The 21059-nt window shown below is 45.1% G+C and overlaps 1 protein-coding gene across 16 annotated transcripts in view; it reads right to left on the reverse strand.

Annotated features, from left to right (window-relative positions):
• LOC108628260 (zinc finger and BTB domain-containing protein 20) overlaps positions 1 to 21059 on the reverse strand; it is a 70036-nt gene that overhangs the window by 6571 nt on the left and 42406 nt on the right. For 12 of the 16 annotated variants that reach the window (XM_018030054.2, XM_026816372.1, XM_026816366.1 and 9 more), the window contains 2 exons: positions 16017 to 16151; positions 15051 to 15351 (listed from right to left, as the gene is read on the reverse strand). In XM_018030054.2, the coding sequence (XP_017885543.1) occupies positions 15051 to 15251 (201 nt within the window). In that variant the 5' untranslated portion in view covers positions 15252 to 15351; positions 16017 to 16151. Of the gene's footprint in view, positions 1 to 1114; positions 1346 to 15050; positions 15352 to 16016; positions 16152 to 20068; positions 20232 to 21059 lie in introns of those variants that run through there. The other 4 variants (XM_026816377.1, XM_026816376.1, XM_026816373.1 and 1 more) reach the window with 3 other exon arrangements.

Genomic DNA, 21059 nt, shown 5'->3' on the forward strand with positions numbered 1-21059 from the left:
TACTTAACTCATTAAATATCGAAATTAGAAGAAAAGTGCACTATTTTTAATTATAGGAAATGCGTTTTTCTAAGGTACATAAACTTTTGGTATTGACTGTATAGCCAATACATTCTTAAGAGGATCTCACGCAGTTTTCCTCTCTCTATTTTTTAACGAGCGTTCCAACGATCGTCGTGCAGAAAGATTGAGTTGAAACGTAATGTAAAATTTCGCTCACCGTATCTCGCTTTTCTAAGAAAGTCAAGTTTAAGGGAACGTGGAATGAAATTGAATTCCTACGTTATTAAATTCTGTTTCTAATCATCTTGGAAATTGTTATTATGTTAAAATGTATCCCGTGTGGATTTAAAAGTCGCAATAGACTTTCTATCATTAATATTAGATTTTGTCTGTTATCATCGACGGATCGCGACGTGGCGGGGGCGTTCTGAAGGCGTTCTAACAGTTCTATTGAGAACAAGTCCGTATCGCGAAAATTACTTTTCCTCGTCACGAAGGCATTTCCGGCGCTCGGAATTTCATTTGAAACGCCTTGACGCCATGAAGTCACGCGTCAAGGGAATACATTTCGTTCCATTATCCTTGTAATTTCACTCGAACCGAGTCGCGACCAAAACGATTCCAAGGACCTTTCTCTTGGCTTTCTTCCTGCGTAAAAACGTGAAAATGTCAAAATGCAATAGTTCAGTCGAGATCAGAGAAAGTATTGTAGAACGTCGTAAAGCTACACTTTATTCGCAATTCGTCATTATTACCATAAATTGTAAATCATAGAAAAAATTTCTAAAAAGGAAAATCGAATGCATGAGAAAGCCGCGTATTAATTATTAAGTCATCGTTTTGTCTTTTTGTTAATTTCCATTGACGTCACACGCATAATATCGTGCAGTTGCAAGTTCAATTTTTTATCTTTTCCTAAAGGCGCGCGTGACGACGAAAAACGTGAAAAATGACTCGTAAACGGCCATTGTCCAAAACAGTATCCAATTTTTTATGTGAAACGCACTGGATCTCGTTCCCTCGTGCTAATTGTGGATCGAGTACGACACGGAGCTATAGGATTTTTCCCTCGCGGAATTTACATTTTATTTTACAAGAAACATAAACTCACCGTAAATCGTGTACGCCCTTTCTTCCATTTTTTATTTCTCCCCTTTCCTTTTATTTCTTTCGTATTTTCTTTTGTCATGCGGAGCCCGGTTTCTATCGACTCTGACCCACCACCCGGCGCGGCAGCATTTCGCGTAATTCCTTGAAAATTATTCTACGGAACAACAATGGAATTTTATATGCAAGTAAAATGAAGCAACTGAATACGCATTAATTCGTGTGCCATTGCGTGGTATTTTCGCCACGCAAAAAGCCCCGTTTCGTTGCGAATCATTTATTTCTTAACCCTTTAAGCGGACTACCTCGCCCGGGCTTGCATTTTTTATGATGTTTGTTTTTCAGTTTTGTTATCCAGAAAACAAATGTTACCCGGGAAAACGGGTCGCATTATCGTTAGAACGAGCAGCGCGTGTGTACCGTCGAAAGCCCGTTGTCGACGATTCCCACACACGTTAAGCGTCGAATCGTCCGATTTTTCACGAACGGAAACGTGACCGAACTCGGCCGAAACGATTCAGCCAATCGCGAAACAGTCGAATTTGATTGCCGGTTACAGAAAGAACAGTCGGATATTGCGCTTTTCCCTGGAAATAATTGCTCAGTTAAAGCGTTAATCGTTTCATATATCAAACAAATTCCCGTCAAAAGGAACCTCGAATATCCTGGGTAAAGCTCTCTGAAAATTTTCATTGCAACATTGATCACTCCGCGCGCGCACCGTAAATCGTTTTTAATCAAAACCGGGCATCAAATATCCTATTCTTCCCGACGGAAAAAATAAAAATATTAATTCGTTGACTATGGCCACCTTTCCGATCGCGAATGAATTTAAACGAAAATCCCAACGTAAAGAGTTAATTACGCCGAACAAAAGAATATAAATCGTCGTGACGGAAGCCGGGCAACAGTGGCAGTTACATCGGCCGTGAAAAAAGAACTGCGTCCGTTTTATATATATTAAACGTAATGTACAGAAATTCAATAGCAGGAATAATTGAAAATGTCGTACTTTAATAATATGTTAAGCAACGCAAAAAAACAAATCAGAAACAATGTCAGCTGTCAGCTTTTGTGTCGTCTACAGAGAAAAGTGTTGTTTCCGAGAACCTGCGTGCCCAGCGTTCAACGGGGCAATAAACCTATCGACGATCGTAAGTAAAAGGAGGAAAACCTCGAGTTAAGATAGTTTGTGCCGCACAAGGGCCCGTCAGCTGTTCTTAAACAGAGATACGCTCCACTACGTGGAGGCGCGTACTACTAGGCGCGTGGAGCGTGAAATCATTTGTAATGCGTGGACTTTCGCTGGCGGAGGAACGTCGAGGATGCGCGGAGTACTGGCCGGTGGCAAAGGAATCGACGGTAACCTCGTCGGGAAAACATCTGGAAGCGTTTCGCGGATCCGAACCGGGTGCGGTATCGCGGATAGCGGGGGAAGTATGGTCCCCGTGGCGGAAAGCTCGCGGAACTCTCAGGTACGAAAAGAGTGTCTGGCTCGCGGCCCCGCCCAGTCAATAGCCTGAATATTTAATGTTAGAAGTTCCGTATTGATTTTCGCGATTTTTACGTCTCCGCAAATAAGGCCGTAAAAGACCTTACGCCGCGCCGCCGTCCCGTGTCTAAGTTTCCCTCCTTCTCGCACCGGTAGCCGGTGCGCGCGGAACACACGTACACATGCACGGATGCTACATAGCGGAGGATAAAAAGAGAGAAAGACGCGCGTTACTTTTCAGTGCCAGCTATATAACGCTTTTTATTATGCCGGGCCGCTTTTATGGGGAAATACTGCGATGAAAAAAGGAGGAAGACGTCGAGACGCGCGGGGAAGGAAGGAAAGGGCAGAAGAAGAAAGAAATTGCACTGCCCGGGTTTCATATCGAGTCATTACGATCCCCGGGCACTTTCAACCCCCCTGCCCTCCCCCTCGCCACAGCTTCTCCGCTTCCTCCCCGTCGCCACGACGTCGAACCCGCGCCTACCCACCCCAGCCCGTTGCAGAGAGAGACCCCCGTCGTCCTCCCGCGGATTGCCAACCCGTCCACCCACGCCCGGCCACCCCGCATCCCATACCCCCTCGCCGCCCCCGCGACGTCTTCTCTGACATTAAACTTTTTATCGTGCATAACGGGGTGCTTCGTCTTTCGCCGAGTATAAAAAAAAGGAGAATGGAAGAAAATAGCAATAAAAAAATGGGAGAGGAAGAGGAGGGGTAGGGTGAGTGCCGGGGATAGTGGTGGGACACGCGGAAGAGGAGAAAGGAGGAGGACGAAAGGAGGATATAAATGGACGGGGCCGATGGTGAGCGACCCCTTCCTCGGAGACGGGGGTGCGCCGCGTCGAATTTGTCGATTCGCCGGTTTTCTCTCCCCGGCGTAAAAGCTTGGCAGACGCAATCGATTGTACCTACGTGTGCACACCCCGTTGGGGGTGACGGCGGTACCGAACAGAGAGGGGCTAGCAAAAGGAACACGGAACGATGGGCGACGTATAGTTGTTGTTGTTAACGCTGCTTTACGGTTATTTATTGATACGCGCGCGCGCGGCCTCGATGGCTCGTTGCAATAACGCCACGTCGACGTCGACGTTGTCTCTTCTGATTTTTGATCCCTCTGGTCGTTTTGCGTTCGTCATACACGCGTCATGTGTGCACGAATATCCTATACTTCTTTTGAGAGAGTCAAAATTAGTATCGTCGATCACGATTAACGGAACCATTTCTTCTTGGTCGACATTCAGTTTTGAACGTGAGACAACAGAAGTCTTTTTAAGAACTTCGAGGCAACGGGTGAAGCTTTCTTTCTGTAAATGGGACTCTGGATTTAGATGTACATTTCTTTACAGAGATCGCGGGAGACTTCAATGCCTTGATCAGCACAGAAATGCATCTGGTTTTTCGATTAGACTTCAACGCGTTTTTCCGATAGAATCTCTGAAGCGTTTCAATTTTCGTGTCAAGAAATGATATACTGTGTGCATGGTACGAGGCCAGGCCTCAAGGGGTTGATTCGCCCGTACACTCGTTCTTCACCGAACGACGACGTATCGTTTGTCGTAACGTAAGGGACATCCGCTACGAAGTTCATTAGAAAAACGAGATTACCGGCCTCTGCCTCCTTTAATTACGTAATTCAATCGATACTTCAGGCGTCTTCCGTTTCTGGCTTCAGCGGCTGGAATAGGGAAAATGGAAAACGGACGGGCAGAAAAGAAGTTGGACGACCTTGAGAACGGACCCGTGACGCAAAATTGAATCGACAACGAGTTATTTGGTTAGCGAACGATTCGAAACTCCATTTCGTAATATTAAACAGCGGAACCGACTCGCGCGGGAAAAATATTCTCTAAGCAGATGGGAAGCAGCGAGGAGCGAAATTAAATCTTATTTCGCCGGTGCAGCGACTGACGTCCCACTCTTTTCGAAACTAATCTCGCGTTTCGTGAAAGTCACTGTCCGGATTAAAAACGTGGATCCTTCATGAAATCATAAACCGTTACCGCGTATATTTATTATATGGATGAAGAATACTGTGAAGAAGTACGAATTCGTACAAGAGAGAATGTGAAGTGTAGCTAGACGCTGGGAGAGGCCTTAGATTGCTTAGATGTCGAAAGCGACTGTGCCAAGAAAGGTCGACGACACCACCGAATGTGGTTTGCATCCGGCGAGAAAGAAATCGAAGAAGTTGTGGCCTCGAAAAGACGGAAGAAAAAAATATGAAAAATCGTCTTATGTAATTTCATAAATAATGCATACGCGATTTCCATTTCAACGGTTATAATCTCCGGAGTTCATCGTATCGCGTTCATGAATGGGGAACCGAAATTAGTGAAAACAGATGCGGCTGACGAGTGCCAGACCCGTTCTCTTCCCACTTTCTTCGCTAGATACAGTTGCTCCGATTCCGCAGTTTTCTTGATTCTAAACATTTTCGTATACTCATTGAACTACATCATTTGTAATGCGCCAAATTGAAATGTTTGATCTTTTCTGGAGATAGAGAAACATGCGTGTTGCGTTGCTCACGCAAGACAGTCTTGGGATTAAATTAGTAATTGCAGCGTTCGAAGGGAAAGAGAGGGAATCATGTTATTAAAGTGTCTTTCGAGCGATCAATTTTGTTTTTAGTGTTACGAGTTTGTCTGAGGTAGGTATGTATGTAACCGGGGAGACCAGCCGGATGACGCTGTTTCTGGTTCGAGGGAGGGATCGTAACCGACTGGCGAACGAATACTGAGAAAGTGATCGAGCGTGAAGGCCAGGGTCGTGACGAAGCGGGAATTTTCGAATTTTCATGTTGGCTCCATATGAACATCGAGGACAGTGTCCGTGTAATTGTTGAGTTAGTGAATGGGGCCCGATGAAGCTTAAAACACAGTCGGTGACCGCTTTTCGGTGGAGTTAAAAGGAAATTGTATAGAACTTTCCTTGTATCTGGCAATTAGATTTAAAACTTTTGTTGGAAACATTTTTCGCTAGTAGCTATAATTAACATGTAATTGGCAGAAAACGACAAAACGGTTTACTGCAAAACACGCTAGCGAAAAATAAAGCTACAACTTTTATCTGAAACGTTTTTCGCTAGTAGCTATAGTTAACGAGTAATTGGCAAAAAACGAAAAAACAATTTTTTTACGAAGTGTACTGGCGAAAAACGTTTCAGACAAAATTTGTAGTTTTTGATGGTGCCTACAACTTTCGTTTCAAATATTTTTCGATAGCAGCAACAGGCAAACAGTTATTTGCAATAAAGGAAAATTTCGCAAAATCTGAAGGATCGACAAAATCCCGGAAAAATAAAAATTTTTCTTTCTCAAAATTTCGAGAAATGCTTCAAATAAAAGTTGTAGTAAAAGTTGACCTACAAGAAAGGTCGTACACGATTTTTTCTATCTTGGATACTTGATTAATTATTAAATAATTGCAGACTTTTTCGTGCGACACAAACATGACTACTTAATATGCTATAAGTTCTCGTCACAATTAAATATATTAGTCGAATTACATTCTAATTAGAATTTTTAAAGATCTGAGAAAGTGAAGAATGGCACAAATTGTAGACACGAGGGAAGTGACTTTGTTCTGACAAATGTATTAGATTGAGAGTACTTTTCCATCAGATCGCGTCACGTGTCCCAGAACCTTTGAGCCGTGGTGCATGGATCAAGGAAAGCGAAAGGGTGAAATAATAGTATAGTAGAGGGTCACACAGCATACTGCGAATAGATGCGCGAGGAGAAAAGGAAAACGAGCGAAGTCGGGAAAGGAGAGAGGAAAACGAGAAAAGAGGAAAACAGCAGCGCGGTGGGATCGGGAGAAGGGCTGAAACGGAGGCAAAGAGGCAAAGTCAAAGAGGGAAGAAGGGGGCAGAAGCGTGAGCGATAGAACGAGACAGCGAGCGGGAGGATCGAGAGAGCGAAGGAAGATTGAAGCGGAAAGGGGAGCAGAGAATTGTCCAAGGGAGAGGATGAAAAAAATGGTAAAGGAGAGGGTGTGTGTGGGTGCCAGCGGCAGGGAAAGGGCGAGGGAAGAGATCGAACAAAGGAAAAGGAGGGAACCGGAATCGAGAAGGAGAGGAGACAAACGCAATTGTCCGACGTGCGTACGTGTGTGGGACGCACGTGTACGTACACGCCACGACTACATTCGGAGCAGCGAGCATGCACATGGGCTTGCGTGTCCCCGTGATCGCAGTGGCGTAAGGAACCCGACGATCTACAAAGTAGAACGTAGTCACGCGCTGATTTTCTAATAAACCGCCGTGAGATTTCATTGATTTGTAATCGTCACGCTCCGGAGAGTTTAAGGTGCGTTTAGAATCGGCTAGCGAGCACGTATTATTTCTTTCTTCATGAAAATTCGAGTCCAAAGACAAATTCGCTTTTTGCGTTGATACGTACACTTCGTTACTCGAAAACAAATGTACAGCTGCTATGCTGTCATTAAGATATAAACGCGACCGAGGAGCAATTAAGTTAATGGTCGAATGACTTAGTCCGGTCTAAACGTAGCTTGAATCTGGCAAGCAAATGTAAATGTGACTCGTTCTAGATTCTAGAGCCTGGGAACGAATCGCACGTGTGCGAGCCTGACGACTGAATGAACCGATTTCGAAAGATTTTTTTTGGAAAATTCGCGAAGGCCAGTCTGTGCCCTCGGAAACGAAAACAGCGACGGGACAAAAGTCAGGAGAATGTTTCGCGTAACAGCTTGTGCTCTCTATATTCGGCTGTCAATTTTATGAGAGATAACGTCGAAAACCACGCCCCATCGAGTGAAATATTCCCCGGGATACAATTAATCGTCAATGCGCAAAGAATGTTACATTTCGACGATGAATATACCGCGTGACTGACTTCTTGAACTCTAATTATTAGTTGAAACGACCAACGCTCGCGCACCGAAGCCGGAGCCGCGCACTTTCGATCGTCGAAAGTGTTTATCGCCGATGCATCTCGAGAGGCGAACGAGAAAGGAGGGAGGGAAGGATTAATCTTGAACGCGGCCCGTTCATCGGTTTGTCATGCACGTTTGCAAATTGAGTTTAGTTTCGCCATTCGCGAGCGCGTAACTGTATTTAATGAATGACTGGTACTGTGTTGTTCATTCGACCGCGGTAACTGAATTTCGTAAGAACTTTCCACGACGTTTAATGCATTCTACTAATCGTTAATAATTCTCACTTATTCTCTTATCTCAAATATGAATATCGGACTGTACCTATTTTAAGACTCCATCTTTCACGTTACTGAGAATATGAACAATCTCGGTATATTTTAATTACATCTACGAATAACGGAAATTCTGTGGATATCTCGAAGTACTCTTCCTTTGTCCCTTAATTTCTTAAACAATATTTGAAGAGATTCGAATGTTACAAGGGTTGCAATTAATTATTCAAGGAGATAAGTGCCGTAAACAATGTTCGTACCGTTAAATCGTTGGAGCGGGTACGTCAGCTAAATTATAGTTATTCTCTCGGCGAGAACAGCGTGCCGATCGCGTGCACGCAGAAAGTTTCGTCGCGAGGGCGATGTTGAACCCCGTCGGCCCCGGAGGGCCTACCCGAATTGGTGACGCGATTGTTCCTTGTTGTAAAGTTGGTTCGGCGAATTTTCGCGCGAGAACGCGTCGTCGCGAGACGTCGAGACGGCTAGGAACAATGTAAATGCACGCCCAATAGGGGCCACGGGAAACGAGCGAGGCGAGATCTAATGAAAAACATTAAGCCCCGAGATGCGAGTAAAACAAATTAATCTTCTACGCCAATGTCGGTGGCTGGCGAGAAAACTCTCGTGTGCTATCCATGAGTATTTACGTACAGCGAAAGCCAGAAGTGAGTACGAACCTTCGTCCGATTCTAACAGCATCCGTTACTGACCCTTCAGTGTCTGTTCGAAAGATTGTCTAAAAAATGATTGATTTCTTCTATCATATAATAGACAAACGCAATTGTATGTATGAAATATGATTTTCGATACAGGCAAATATTTTTGTATAATTGGCGTGATTAATAAAAAAATGTTAGACCATCTCGAAATTATTTTATTTTCCTGAAAGTTCATCTCGGGAGGGACGAATTAATTCCTTAAAACAAGGGTCAAAGGTGCCTTGTCACTTTTGCCAGACACTGTACGCGCGAGTGCCATGGGAAGAGAAGCGTGACTCACACGCAGACGACAGGAGGAGGAGAAAGAGAAAGAGAAAGAGAAAGAGAGAGAGAGAGAGAGATGGAAAAAATTGTACTTGCACCCGTGCGAAAATATCGATTATATTTTTTTACGAGTTCACTCGGTTCGGCGGGTGTTAATTTCGTGAAACGGCTTTTCCTTCGCCACGCGTCGCTCGTAAAATCCCATTAACACGTGCGCGAGGGCACTCGTTCTCTTCCGATCTCTCTTTCCGTCCTTTACGAGTTTCGTCACCCTCTTTCTACCCGGCGCGCCGCGGCGCGTCCCGGTGCACGCACTGGAATAAAAATTCGTGCGCGCGTTCTCCAACCTGGCTTTTGAAGAATCACCCACGCGCCGATTTTTTTTCCGTCCGCAGGGGGTTGTTCCCGAGACTGGCAGCGTTTTCACTTTTTTTCGCGTAGTGTCACTGGGTTTTACGCGGACCTCTATATTTTTTTCTCCGTCCCTCCGTCTATTTATTGGTCTCTCTCCCTTCGTTTTGTCGCCGAGCGGGCAACGCGTCGTTTAATGAACGCTTTGTTTACTTTTGCTCGTCGGTGTTGTCAATCGACTATTCTTTGTCGCGCTCTCCCGCCCTCGGATCACGAATCCTTTTCGGTAAAAACCTTCCCTAATAATCGCCTCGGGACGCGATCGATTTTCACCGAACGCGTCTATGAATTTTATCCACGCGGCTGCTTTCGCCCCCCACGATTAATCCCCCACCATTTCATGTAACTTCGTAACGCGCAGTTTTAAGTAAAGAAAATATTCGTCGTACGACGGACGCTCGCTGGGTTTATTACCGACGCAAGGGTTGGCTACCACCTCGATCCGCGTGCTTGCTCCCGTAGCGGATGCATAGATTTTCGAGCGGTTCACGGAATAAAGGCGTACGTACACGTACTATTATTTATACAGTTAGGAAGCGGCGCGTCGTGTTTTTTAGAACACAGGATGTCCGGGTTTAACGACCCTGGCACCTGGCAACCCTTCTGCCGCGGCATATAATTACCCGCGAGGTATACACACACACACACATACGCGGCGGCCGAATGCGTTGTGTCGTAACGTGGATCTCCTGTCGACGCGACGACGCGCAGAGGAGGAACCTGAGAACGAGCGTGTGGATATCTCGTCGTCACGGTCGCAGAACGCCAGGAATCTCCACTGTCGTTTTCTTCGCGTTTTCCGCCAATGCCTTTGGCCGATAGGCTGACCCCGATCGCCGGTTCGCATAGTGACCAGCGATCGAAAAATAACGTAACATCGTCCGCCTCCGCCCGAGCCAGTCAGTCGATTTCCTTCCCAAGCGGCCACGATTAACGACTCTTAACTGTCGTCATTGGACGGCCTTACTTTCCAAACACAATTCGCTTCTCATAGTGAGAAGGGTAAAGAGAAATTCCCTTGAAAGCGCAATTCGGATTGAATAGCACGTAGAAAAGAGAAAAAACGAAACGAAATGGTCTCTCATGGTTTTATTGAGAGAGCGTATGAAAGCAAAAACGAGTTTTAAGATGATATAAAAATTTCGTTGGGAGCAGGGTCTTTTCTTCTCGTGAAAGTTTCATAGGCAAGTGTCTAACGCAAGGGAATTGAGTAAACGATACACTCAAGGGCGGCCGCGTCGATTAACCGCACCGCGACCTATTTTTTCAAAAGCAGTTTTCAACTATAGACCGGATTCTATGTACGTATTTCATACGTATACGATCTCTTACAGCTTCTAGGTTAAATTCATTTTTCATTCGAATGGAATTAACGTATCACGCGCATCGTTTCGCAAAAGGGGCGAGCCTCTCGCTGTCAAGATGTTTTATGTTTGAATCTAATCTCGCCTGTCGATCGATGACGTTCTATCCCGAAACTCGATCGAAATCGATTTCCATTTGAACGAATCCGTCCACGTGGGATCAACGCGAGAAATCTTTGGAGTCTTACCATCGTGACCGGTTTATATACTTACGATTTTCTTTCTTTGCTACGATTTCACGAAATGTTTAATCGAAAAATGACTTTCTTCGAAATGCATATTTCTAAAAACGAATACGTACTACAGTGGCTGAACTAATTCAGAAAATGCAAATGTTCCGTTTTTTGTACTGTCTAACCAAAGCCGAGTAATTCTACACATCGGTTTGTCCTGAATTTTAAAACTGTCACCGAAAAATCGCTATCAAGCTGCAATATTTTTTGAAAAAAAAAAATGGGAAAAATTTTTGTCCTCTGTTTCAGGACTTTTTTCTTGGGACTATTCTCTTTAAAAAGAGATTTTCTATTTTTAGTAAAAAGAGTCTCTAAGAATGACTTGCAATCTGCAGTGCCACATTCGTGCTGACCCTTAAGAGATCTTCAAGTGAAAACACTGTTAAAGTGAAATCCGTTTTGCGACAACGCTTCTCTAAATGGATTTCCACGAACGGCAATCTCTTTTCTTATCGTAATTTTTCTTCGACACGAGGAAGCTAGATACTTTTGTCCATCGAGTTAACTTGTTTTCAGCGATTCGACTAATCCGCGTTTGCGTTATTCCGTTTCTTATCGGTGGACGGCAATTTCCCCGACGAGTTAAACAACTAAACAGCGTCTGCGGTTCAATGCCGAAATTGTTCACAGACTTTAAATATTGCACGAAACGCGGACGTCTATTCATTTAGTGCACAATAGCCGGAAATCAAGCTGTCCGCGTCAGGGATCACGGGCTACGGACAGCCGGACTCACTCGGATACTCGAAATCGGTTTATTTTACGAAAAAGACGACCTCAGCTGCCACGAGCAAAGCCCCGAAAGCGTTACATCGAACGGCAATCGATATTTAACCTCCCACCGGCGGCGGTGATCGCCAAGCCGAAACAACAAGAAAGCAAACGCAACAGCGTTATAAAACAAACCGCAACGTAGTAGCGCGGACTGACGTTGCATTTTGATCGTAGCTACCTACCAATCGGTACCGTAGATCGAAGCGCTCGTTTATATTTCAATCCGAACGAATATTTCCGGCCTGTCACTCACGTACACCTACATCTTGCTCGACGCCCCTATATTTTTCCTGGCCTTTCAAAAAAATTGACAAGTCTCCCGCCAAACTACTCACCCCTTTGACCGGCCATCGACAAACGTATTCGTTTGTAACTTTTGATCCATTCCTCTTTCACGGATTTTTCCGACCCCTTGAGCCGAACATTATTAACGTGACAGACGGAGATTAATTCGCGACCAACACTAAATGGAATTCAATTCCTTAACTTCGATTCACTTCGACGCTAATAAGGCTACGACGAAATAAGGCTAATTCGAAGTGGAAACTTTATTACAGCGACGTTGTCGTAACTGAATTCTTAATACAACGTACAGTCCCAGGGAAGTTCGAAACAACGGCGTGCCAGCTTTCATCCGGTGGCAACAAAAAGCCAGAAGAATTATTTCGATTTTTCCCCCGTTTATGCGATCGCATCTACGATCGTGGAGCACACCTGGATACAGGTGCCACAAAGGATAAGAGAACAGCTGTCCGTAATTTCTGAGACCTAGAACCACGTTCTCTTGCGTGACGAATGTTTCGGGTCGTAACGAACCACCGAAATTGGAAACGTTTTTTTCTAACTCAAAGGAAACTATATCGTCTATACATACGCATGTGCATCCACAATGCCTATGTATATTTCTTCAAGCAATTAGGTACTCGTATACAGGAAGTGAAAAGATTAACAAAATGTATGACTGTGAAAGGATTTCAGTCATGATAAAATCAAATGAGAAACATTATAAATCTAATTACAATTATAATTATAATAATTATCGTTGATCACGACTATATTAACTGCTTAATCGCCGAACAGAGGGAAACGAAATTTTTTGCGTCGCGACGTCTTGAAGTATCCGTTTAGGAGAAGGCGGATCATCGGTGGTGAGAGGAACACCGAGTCGGCTTTTGTTATCCGGGGGCGCGATGACGCGGCGCGGCGTCGTTCGCGAGATCACCCACCCTCCTCGTACTCCGGGAGGTTTCCCGCGCGCGGCGTCGCGACACGCGAGCGAGCGAGCGGACGTACGAGCAGCCCCCTGTGAAAGAGCGTGGCGCGACGCGCGGCGCGGCGCTGCGCGGTGCACAGAGGCCGAAAAGAAACGGAGAGGAAAAAGGCCGCGCGCGCGTCGGCGTCGCTCGGTGTGGCGGCATTCTAAATTTAGGAGGAAGTATTGATTTTACAATTTGGACCCCTCCCAAAGTAAAAAATAAACCAAGCCAAACGTACTCTACTTTGATAGAGTGCCTCTCCTCTGCGCGGCTCGTTTCGACGCACGGCCGAGACGAAGATACAAAAAGGGAAACACGGGGTAGAAGGGGCCGTGGGGCGGCGGCGCGCGGGCCGTCGCTGTTCGCGAAGGTAGGGGGGTGAAACAGCCCCCGCGGACAGAGTGGGAGGGAAGAAAAAGAAGAAGATAGCGATTGCCAGGGAAAGTGAGAGGGCGGGGGTCGAAAACCGAGAGCGAAGCCGGCAAAGAGCGAAAGAAAGAAAGAAAGGAAGGAAGGAAAGGGTGGACGAGGCGCGGGGGGTGGCGCTCGGTAGGAGAGCGCACCGTGGCCGACCGGTAGGGGGGGTGGAAGAGAGTGGCGAAATACCGTAGTTCCAGGCCTGGTAAGAAACAAAGAACAGAAAATTGATCGTTTGTTAAGTTTTATGTTCCCCGGGGCAGGCGAGGGTGGTTGGTCTGCCACATCCCCACTACCTTCGGTGGCCTGGCTCGGTGGTGCGGCTTTCCTTCTTCTCGTTCCGGCTGCTGTCTCCTTTCAACCCTCCTCGCACGACGCGCAATAAGACGAATCGAGGAAATTCTCCGCCCGGCACCGCCAAGGAAGAGAGGTGGGCACGCAGAAAAACGTACACGGAGAGGAGAACGAAAAGGGGTGGTTGAACGGGGGTTGCCTGGCTTGCGAACCGATAGAGACACGTGTACGAGGAAAAAACGAGCCGGGACGGAAGGGACAGCCGGACGAACGGACGTATCGTCCAAGTCAATGGAAGCTGGACGAAATTGCCTTCGTCCTACGCCGTCGTTCGTCTCTCCCCTTTCGCCGCAGAGGGACGAAGTTTAATTACGGGGAGAGAGGTGTTCGTCGTACCGCCGTTTCTTTCGCGAAATTCCAAATCTTTCGGAAATTAAATCGTGCCGTAGACATTTTTACTTTTTACCTCACAAACCGGTCTACGATTTGTAGTTCATTACTTCAAAGAGCAATTCTCTTCTCCAAGCAGTCGCTTCTCTTTCCCAATACGATGTATGACAAGATCATTTATACTTCGAATTGAAATCCCATTCTCTTAAAATGTCGTAAGATTCGAGGGCGATAAATTTATTAAAATGACTTTTTATCCGAGAGAAATCGGTTTGAGCTGTCCGCACAATGGTAACAGCAGAGCTGCTGTACGTAGCAATTTGGGCGGACAAAAAAGGGCAGAGAGCCGCGTGTCCAATCTACGGAAAGTGAGAATGGAGTACTATGCGTTTCGACGATAATACAACGTGGCTGTAACGTGTTAAACGACGCAGAGCTCAGCGAACGAGCGGTCGGGCGCCTCTAAAACATTTCAAAGCACAAAATAGCTGAAACCGAGCGTACACGTTGGAAAAGGGATTTTAAAGCGAATAGGATACTATCGAGTTCAACGAAGGGCAAACCCGTCACTATTAACCGCTCGCCAGTTATAACAATTATTCTTTCGGCTCAACGCCACCGATTATCCCGACGAAAGTGAAATTTACCCTTTTTCCTCTAATCTTTACAAATGCTTGCAGAACGCTTTTAGGCTTTGTCATAGTTAATCTTTTTTTCCACGGTAGAGCCTCAATTCGTCCAAATTGATTAATTTTGTAATTCAACTGATAGACATTAAACAACAGTAAATTACGTAATTCATGCTGAACAACGTTTCGTTTAATTAGTATAATACGTATGTGTATCGAACGCGGGGCAAGTTAAATATTTTCTTCCCCTATCGAAGTTAAATGAACACGTGCCAATTTTAAAGGATTAACTCATCAAATTATCCGGGACGAAAAAGCTTGTTGTTTTCCCGTGACTTAATGAAATTAACAGGTTCATCGACCGAGGGAATGAACCGAAGTAATCGAGAGGAAATCAACGAGTTTGTACGAGCCGTGGCTAGTCGAGGGACGAATTTATGCAAATTGACGCGTTTACCGTGGCGTGTAGAAAAGTCACGTCCCTGGTGAAGGCGGGTAGATTGAGGAACGGAGGGTTTACCTTGTGCGCTCGGAGAGTCTTGCCCTCGCAGGCCAGAGTGACGTCGCAGTAAGCTTGCCGCTCGAGCAGCTGTGAGAACATAGTCTGCAGGTTGCTGTGATGGTATTTCCATCGTAGGCAATACTGTTGGGGAAACATGTTGGACGATGACGACGACGTCGCGGGAGGTGTCGTTGCTGAACAGCTTCGTTGCTGAAGCATGCGCGGAGGATAAAGGACCTGGCACCGGCACTATTCGCCGCCAAGATCCGTTTCCTTCGTGGTTCACCGCGTGATACCACCCGCCTTCCTTCTCCTCGCTCTGAAACAAAAACCATTGGTCCTTTTTGTAGAATTAGCAGCGTTAGACGTTAACATAGCAAGATAGACGCGTTCCTTGCATTCGCAAATCATTTATCATCAAATGACTCATAATAACGAATGATGTAATTCGAAAAGCCGATAATTGGAACCGCTAGTAGATAAAAATCGTGGAATGAAAAAATCCGTTCGTTCTATAATACAATAGGCGATTCAGGATGGAACAGTTTCGATCCGATTCGACGGTAGATATACTTTTCGCGCTCGTTCCCACGATACTCGGGTCTAATCAATTATCTTTCAAGTTAGCAGTACCTCGGGCTAAAATTACGTTTGGAAATTGCGATAGGTTCGAGAGGCCGCGGTAATTTACGTTTCCTGCTAGACCACTTTGTTCCATCCGCTTCCGGAACGCCCGATGGGGGCGAGTAGTCGAACAGTTGTGTTTACGATTTTTATAATTCGTCTGCTGATCGCGTCTGCAATGTAAAAGAGGACAAACGAAAAGCAAAGGAAAGAGAATCTATTATCGAAACGATATAATATCGTAAAAAATAATAACACGATGTCGAACAATTTTTTGAAAATTATCATCTTATTTTGCGCAGCGATAATAAAATGTAGTATTCGTTCTGACTACATAAACGTAAGCCAGAAATTACTTACAGATATCGTTGGATGCCAAGTCAGCAGGTGGGTTCGTTCTCAAAGGGTAACCAACCCAGTCCTCTGTCTGCCGGACGAACGCTTCTAAGACGGTGCTCTCGGAAGCATTTACACGCGAATCGGTTTCAACTTACACTGTAACACAGAGAATAAAGCTCGGTTACGACGCGGAACAGATTCGAGGCTTTTCGCCGACTCGACTTGAGCAAAGTTTAATATCGGTTCAAGTTCGATTACGGGGGTTCGATTCCGAAGACAATTGCGTTCAATTGCCTCGAAACGGGTCCCGATCCGGTGCTATTTGCCTCGATCGAGTCTGCTTATCTACTAATTACAATTAGCCGCGCTCGGTTCCACTGGATTCAGTTCGAACTAGTCGATAGCTAGTTTCCCGGATGACCGATGAAAATATGATCGACCCTCTTAATTCACGTCTACGTGGGATCGCAAACGACCGGTTTTATGAACCAATTTGCTTGACGCGTTCCTGCTGCTGCTGCTGCTGCTGCTGCTTGCAAGTCTACTCGGAAAGAAGATAAGAAATTCCAATGATGAGGGGGTGTAATGCTTCCTGTCGCGTCGATCGTTTGTCTCGAGACCAGTAATCACTATTAAATCGATTGTTCCACCGCCTGGGATATCGATCTGCATATCATCTTAACCGGAACAGTCTCAACTCGGCGATAGCAAGGTGCTTTAGGTAATGAAAATTTCATCTGGTGGATCCGCCTTCTTGTTCCGTGAAATCGCAAGACGCTTGAACAATACGATTTGCATAATGGATTATATTATTTGGCTGGGTCTATGGGACTCCGTTTTAGCACTTCTGCCGCGTTTTACCGAGTGCCGGGTCGAGACAGATAGGCGAATTTCAGGCGGTGGGAATCAGAGACACGTCGGGTCAAACGAATATTTAACAAATCCGATTAAGATAGTACGCGGAAACGAGAGAACTATTTCCCCTCGATATCGTTCGAAGTTCTTTAAGGATTCGTTCGCGGGAAACCTCGACAGATCTTCAGCGAAGCAAGAAAGTTGGGACGCAACGGAACGAGCCTCGGGGAAAAAGAAGTTCGTTGCATTATCTGGAAACGATTAACGCGAGCCGCTTGTATCTATTAGCATAATTACGGAGAGTGACTTGGTAAAATCGTGAAAGTCGAATATCGACATTCAACTTTCATCGGGGCCCCCGTTGACGAAGTTTCATTAAAGTCCGAATCGGAAAGCTGATTTCGCGGGTGTCCGATTAAAATCAATGACAACCGGTTACGTATCGTTGTCCCCCTAATGAAACCCATCATTCGGTGTTACAGCTGTAACTCTGTTTACCTCGTCGGATCGGGGGATCAATTTTTAATCGCGTTCTAATAAAGTTTGTCGCTTCATGACTCTTTCGTAATGCAATTCTCGATACTTCATGGAGCATTACGAAGGTCAATTATTTATCTGACTCGTTCTTTTTAAAATGAAAAAATTAAAACCGCTCCGTTCTCATTTAGCCACGAAGTGAAAAGTTAATTTCGGGCTCGGAACGGGTATTATTTTCTGGTCTCTGGCTTGTAAACTGGTCAACGTCTCTCATCGTGGATGGAGGGTAATATCTAAGGCAGAGTTTAGGCTGCACGCTCGACTGCGGTTTTAAAATTCCCTCCGGGCTAGCTTCCATGGAACTCGTCTCGGTGGATCGTGGGAATCAATAAATTCCCCGTATCGGAAAACGCTGAGGGTACAGGATACGCGGGAAAAATCGACAAGGCGCGAATTCGCACGAAATTACTATCCCATCTCTTTCATCATAATCCCAATTCCGTCCTCCGCCACGGTTTTTACCCTCCCCGCGCCACTCCTTGCAATTTTTCTCATTTTGTACTAAGAAGATCGAACGGAATCTCCCATTACAACCTCATTAATCCTTGTACTATGTTTTAAACTAGAAAATGGGGTTTCTAGAAAATGAAGGACATTCCCAATCCTCTATACGCCACGATAATACATTTTTCTAATAATCCCTTAAGTCATTTTGTACGCACTCTTTATACTTTTCATAAATTTTTTATGAATGCATAACATCTGCAGCCCAGTTACATTGAAATTAAAATGAGAAGAGCAATTCCTTGTCATGACTGAGTCGAATTACTTTCTAACGCTCTCTTGTTTTTATTTTTTATTAAACCACTCGCACGATGTTAATAAAGCTTTCTCAATTACTGGTAGATTCTTGGAGCTTTTCGTGGTCTTTTAGACTTCTTCTTCCATACTGTAATTTTCATCTCCGGAATTCCTCCATCACCGCCGTCTTCCCTTATATTCGCCGAAAAAATGTCGATGGAGCGTCAAAAGGCCGAGGTAACCGGACGTCAAACATTTTTGTCGTCGTTCTCGGAGGGCATCTCGGTATTCAGGTCTCGGTACATTAACGTCCAGAACGGTCGGCGCATTTGTCGCATTTTCGTTCTACGTTCAAGTACACGGTCCGATTGCGACTCAACGTGTATCAAATAAAATGAATCTAGTAAACCGAAATATTTCCGCGGCTGAATCCATCGCATTGGTAAACGCTTACGTAAACGGCGTACGCTAACGAAGTCTGCACTCTAGCTGGATTTTGCACTTTTACCGTGACATACAATAAGGATAACAGACCGAGACGTGTACGAGGTAGCCTAGATTCTGGCGAGATACTTTCTATTGTGTTCGGAGTTACCTTTCGCCGTTAAGAAAATAGCCAGGACCAGGAAGAGCGCGGTTTGCGAGTGACCTTTTGGAAATCCGGATGAAATTGGGAAATCGGGTTAGACCGTGGCCGATGCGACCGATCCGATCCGAGATACGGGCAGCACGAGAAACGTGACCGTAGCTCGCTAATTACCCGGCCGCATGCATTTAATTAAAATTGGATCGCCGCGTTAGAGCGTTGAAACGTTAATTCGTGCCTATTGTCGAGATAGATCGACTTGTTTGTCGATCGGGTATTCGCGGAGGCTCGTTCGGAAGCCGATCATCCGACGTACATCCCCGTCCATAAATCTCGGGATATATGAAACGTATGACCGGACGAGATGCTCTGAGGTCGTCGATGAACAAATGAAAATTTCTAATGATTTAATTCGATATTTTAAATGTACAGTTTTATTGAAACTATTTCATATAATTTTTATATGATTTACTATAGCGTTTCAATTCAGCCAGTCTCTGATGATCGATGGACAATAAGTAGAATACTGAGAAATATACTAAAGACTTGTGAACACGAGTGTATGTAAAATAGTCTAGCTGATGGAATTCAGAGCAGAAACGGTACAGTCGATGCTTCGAATATCCGTTCGGTAGGAACGCAAGGCCATTCGACAGACAATTTTAGTAAAATCCTATTCACGAAATGCCGAGAAAAACAGAAGTCAGTCACCAAGGAAGTAATTAAAACAGAAAACCCGAAATTAAAAGAAGAGCGTGCAAGGGTAGGGGGCCCAGGCTCGGGGGATGGGAGGCAGAAAAAATGAGAAGCTCGATTTTAATTATAGCTCCACTCGGCCTTCTGAATTAATAAAGAAAGGATTGAAACAGAAGGGAGTACAAAGTCTCTCTACTTTTCAATTCCTTCCTAGAACGCGTTAAAATCAACGGCGCATTAATTTCGAACCTCTCATCGGGCAAATACGAAATTAATACAACCGGGAGAGGAGAGAGTTTCGCCGTGGTGATTTTTCTCTCGTCCCTGAAAAATCCGTATGGCTGGTCGCGCTAGCGGGGCGCGTTATCTCGGTTCACAGGTCGCGAGCCCTACAAATTAATCGGAAGATTAATCTGCGATCGTTTCTCGAACTTTCAAACGGTACGAAAGAGAGGGGTGGAATCCCACTCGTCGACTCGGCGAGAGGCTTCTTTCACCCTTTTTCTTTCTTCGATTATTCCGTCGGAGCGAATTGCGTAGCGAACGGGCTGCGGCAAGTGGTCTCGTCGAGAGGCCGGAACGGTACTGTTATAATTTGCGTAATCGAAGCTTTCGCGCCGGAAGATCGTAAAAACAACTGAACCGTGCGTGCACTTACTTATTCACCCGTAATACCGTCTTCTGAATTCCACGATCGAACCAAGAACAGAATTCTGGATCAGCCCTCTTCGTTCAAGAATGTATGTCTCTTCCAAGTTTTTTTAAGGGCTTTTTAAACAAGAGAAAACTCGGAATTCAACTGGTGTAAAAAAAATCACAGTGGCACAACAACTCGGCGTCCTCCGGGAGAAAGAAACTTTCGGTTCACGTCGAAACGCGACGGGGAGAGCAGGGGGAGCCTTCGGAAAAAGTTAAAACAATGGATCAACGTGGAAGCAGGTTTAATTAACCTTAAACGTCGGACAAAGGTGGTGGCGGATCTGAATTTGGAGTGAAAAAAAATAGAAGAAGCCTTCTGGAAAGTTCGCGGGCAACAATTGAAAATAACTCCGCGGGATACTTCTGAATAGCTCCGGGCCAACGACAATCGGCCGAAGTTGAAACTTTGGCAGACGAGAAGCCATGAAACTTCCAAGACTGCAATTAACTGCGGCGAACAACGGCGAATAAATTCGTAGGGCCAAGTTCGCCGGAATCGCGTTTCTCCATTTTTCTCTTTTTTTTCAATGAAAACAAAAGGAGCTACCGAACGCAAAACTGTTGAAATCGAAAGATACGTGAGAGGATTTCCAATATAAAATCTTTCCCCTTGGAAAAATATACGTCGGATCAGGAGAGACACGTCGTTGCTAGTTTTCATTCTTCAAATCAGGGAATCAACGTGCAAGTTATTACTCAAAGTAGAATTACGTGATCTAATGCGACGGATTACGATCTGCACAAAATCTCTCCTTTTGAAAACATCAGCTCATCATAAGGAACTGAATCGGTTGTCGCGCAGTTCACCTCTGACTTTTAAGGATGTATAGGCTATATACTTAAACAATGCTAGCGTGTTGAGTTTGTTATTATAGATTCCTATTACTATTAAAAAGCTACCTGCAAAATTTTAAATCAATTCATGGATTTTCTGAAGAATTATAGAGACT

The sequence above is a fragment of the Ceratina calcarata genome, unplaced genomic scaffold (assembly GCF_001652005.2).
Source record: "Ceratina calcarata isolate Rehan_Ccalc_2016 unplaced genomic scaffold, ASM165200v1 scaffold514.2, whole genome shotgun sequence".
Lineage (NCBI taxonomy): Eukaryota > Metazoa > Arthropoda > Insecta > Hymenoptera > Apidae > Ceratina > Ceratina calcarata.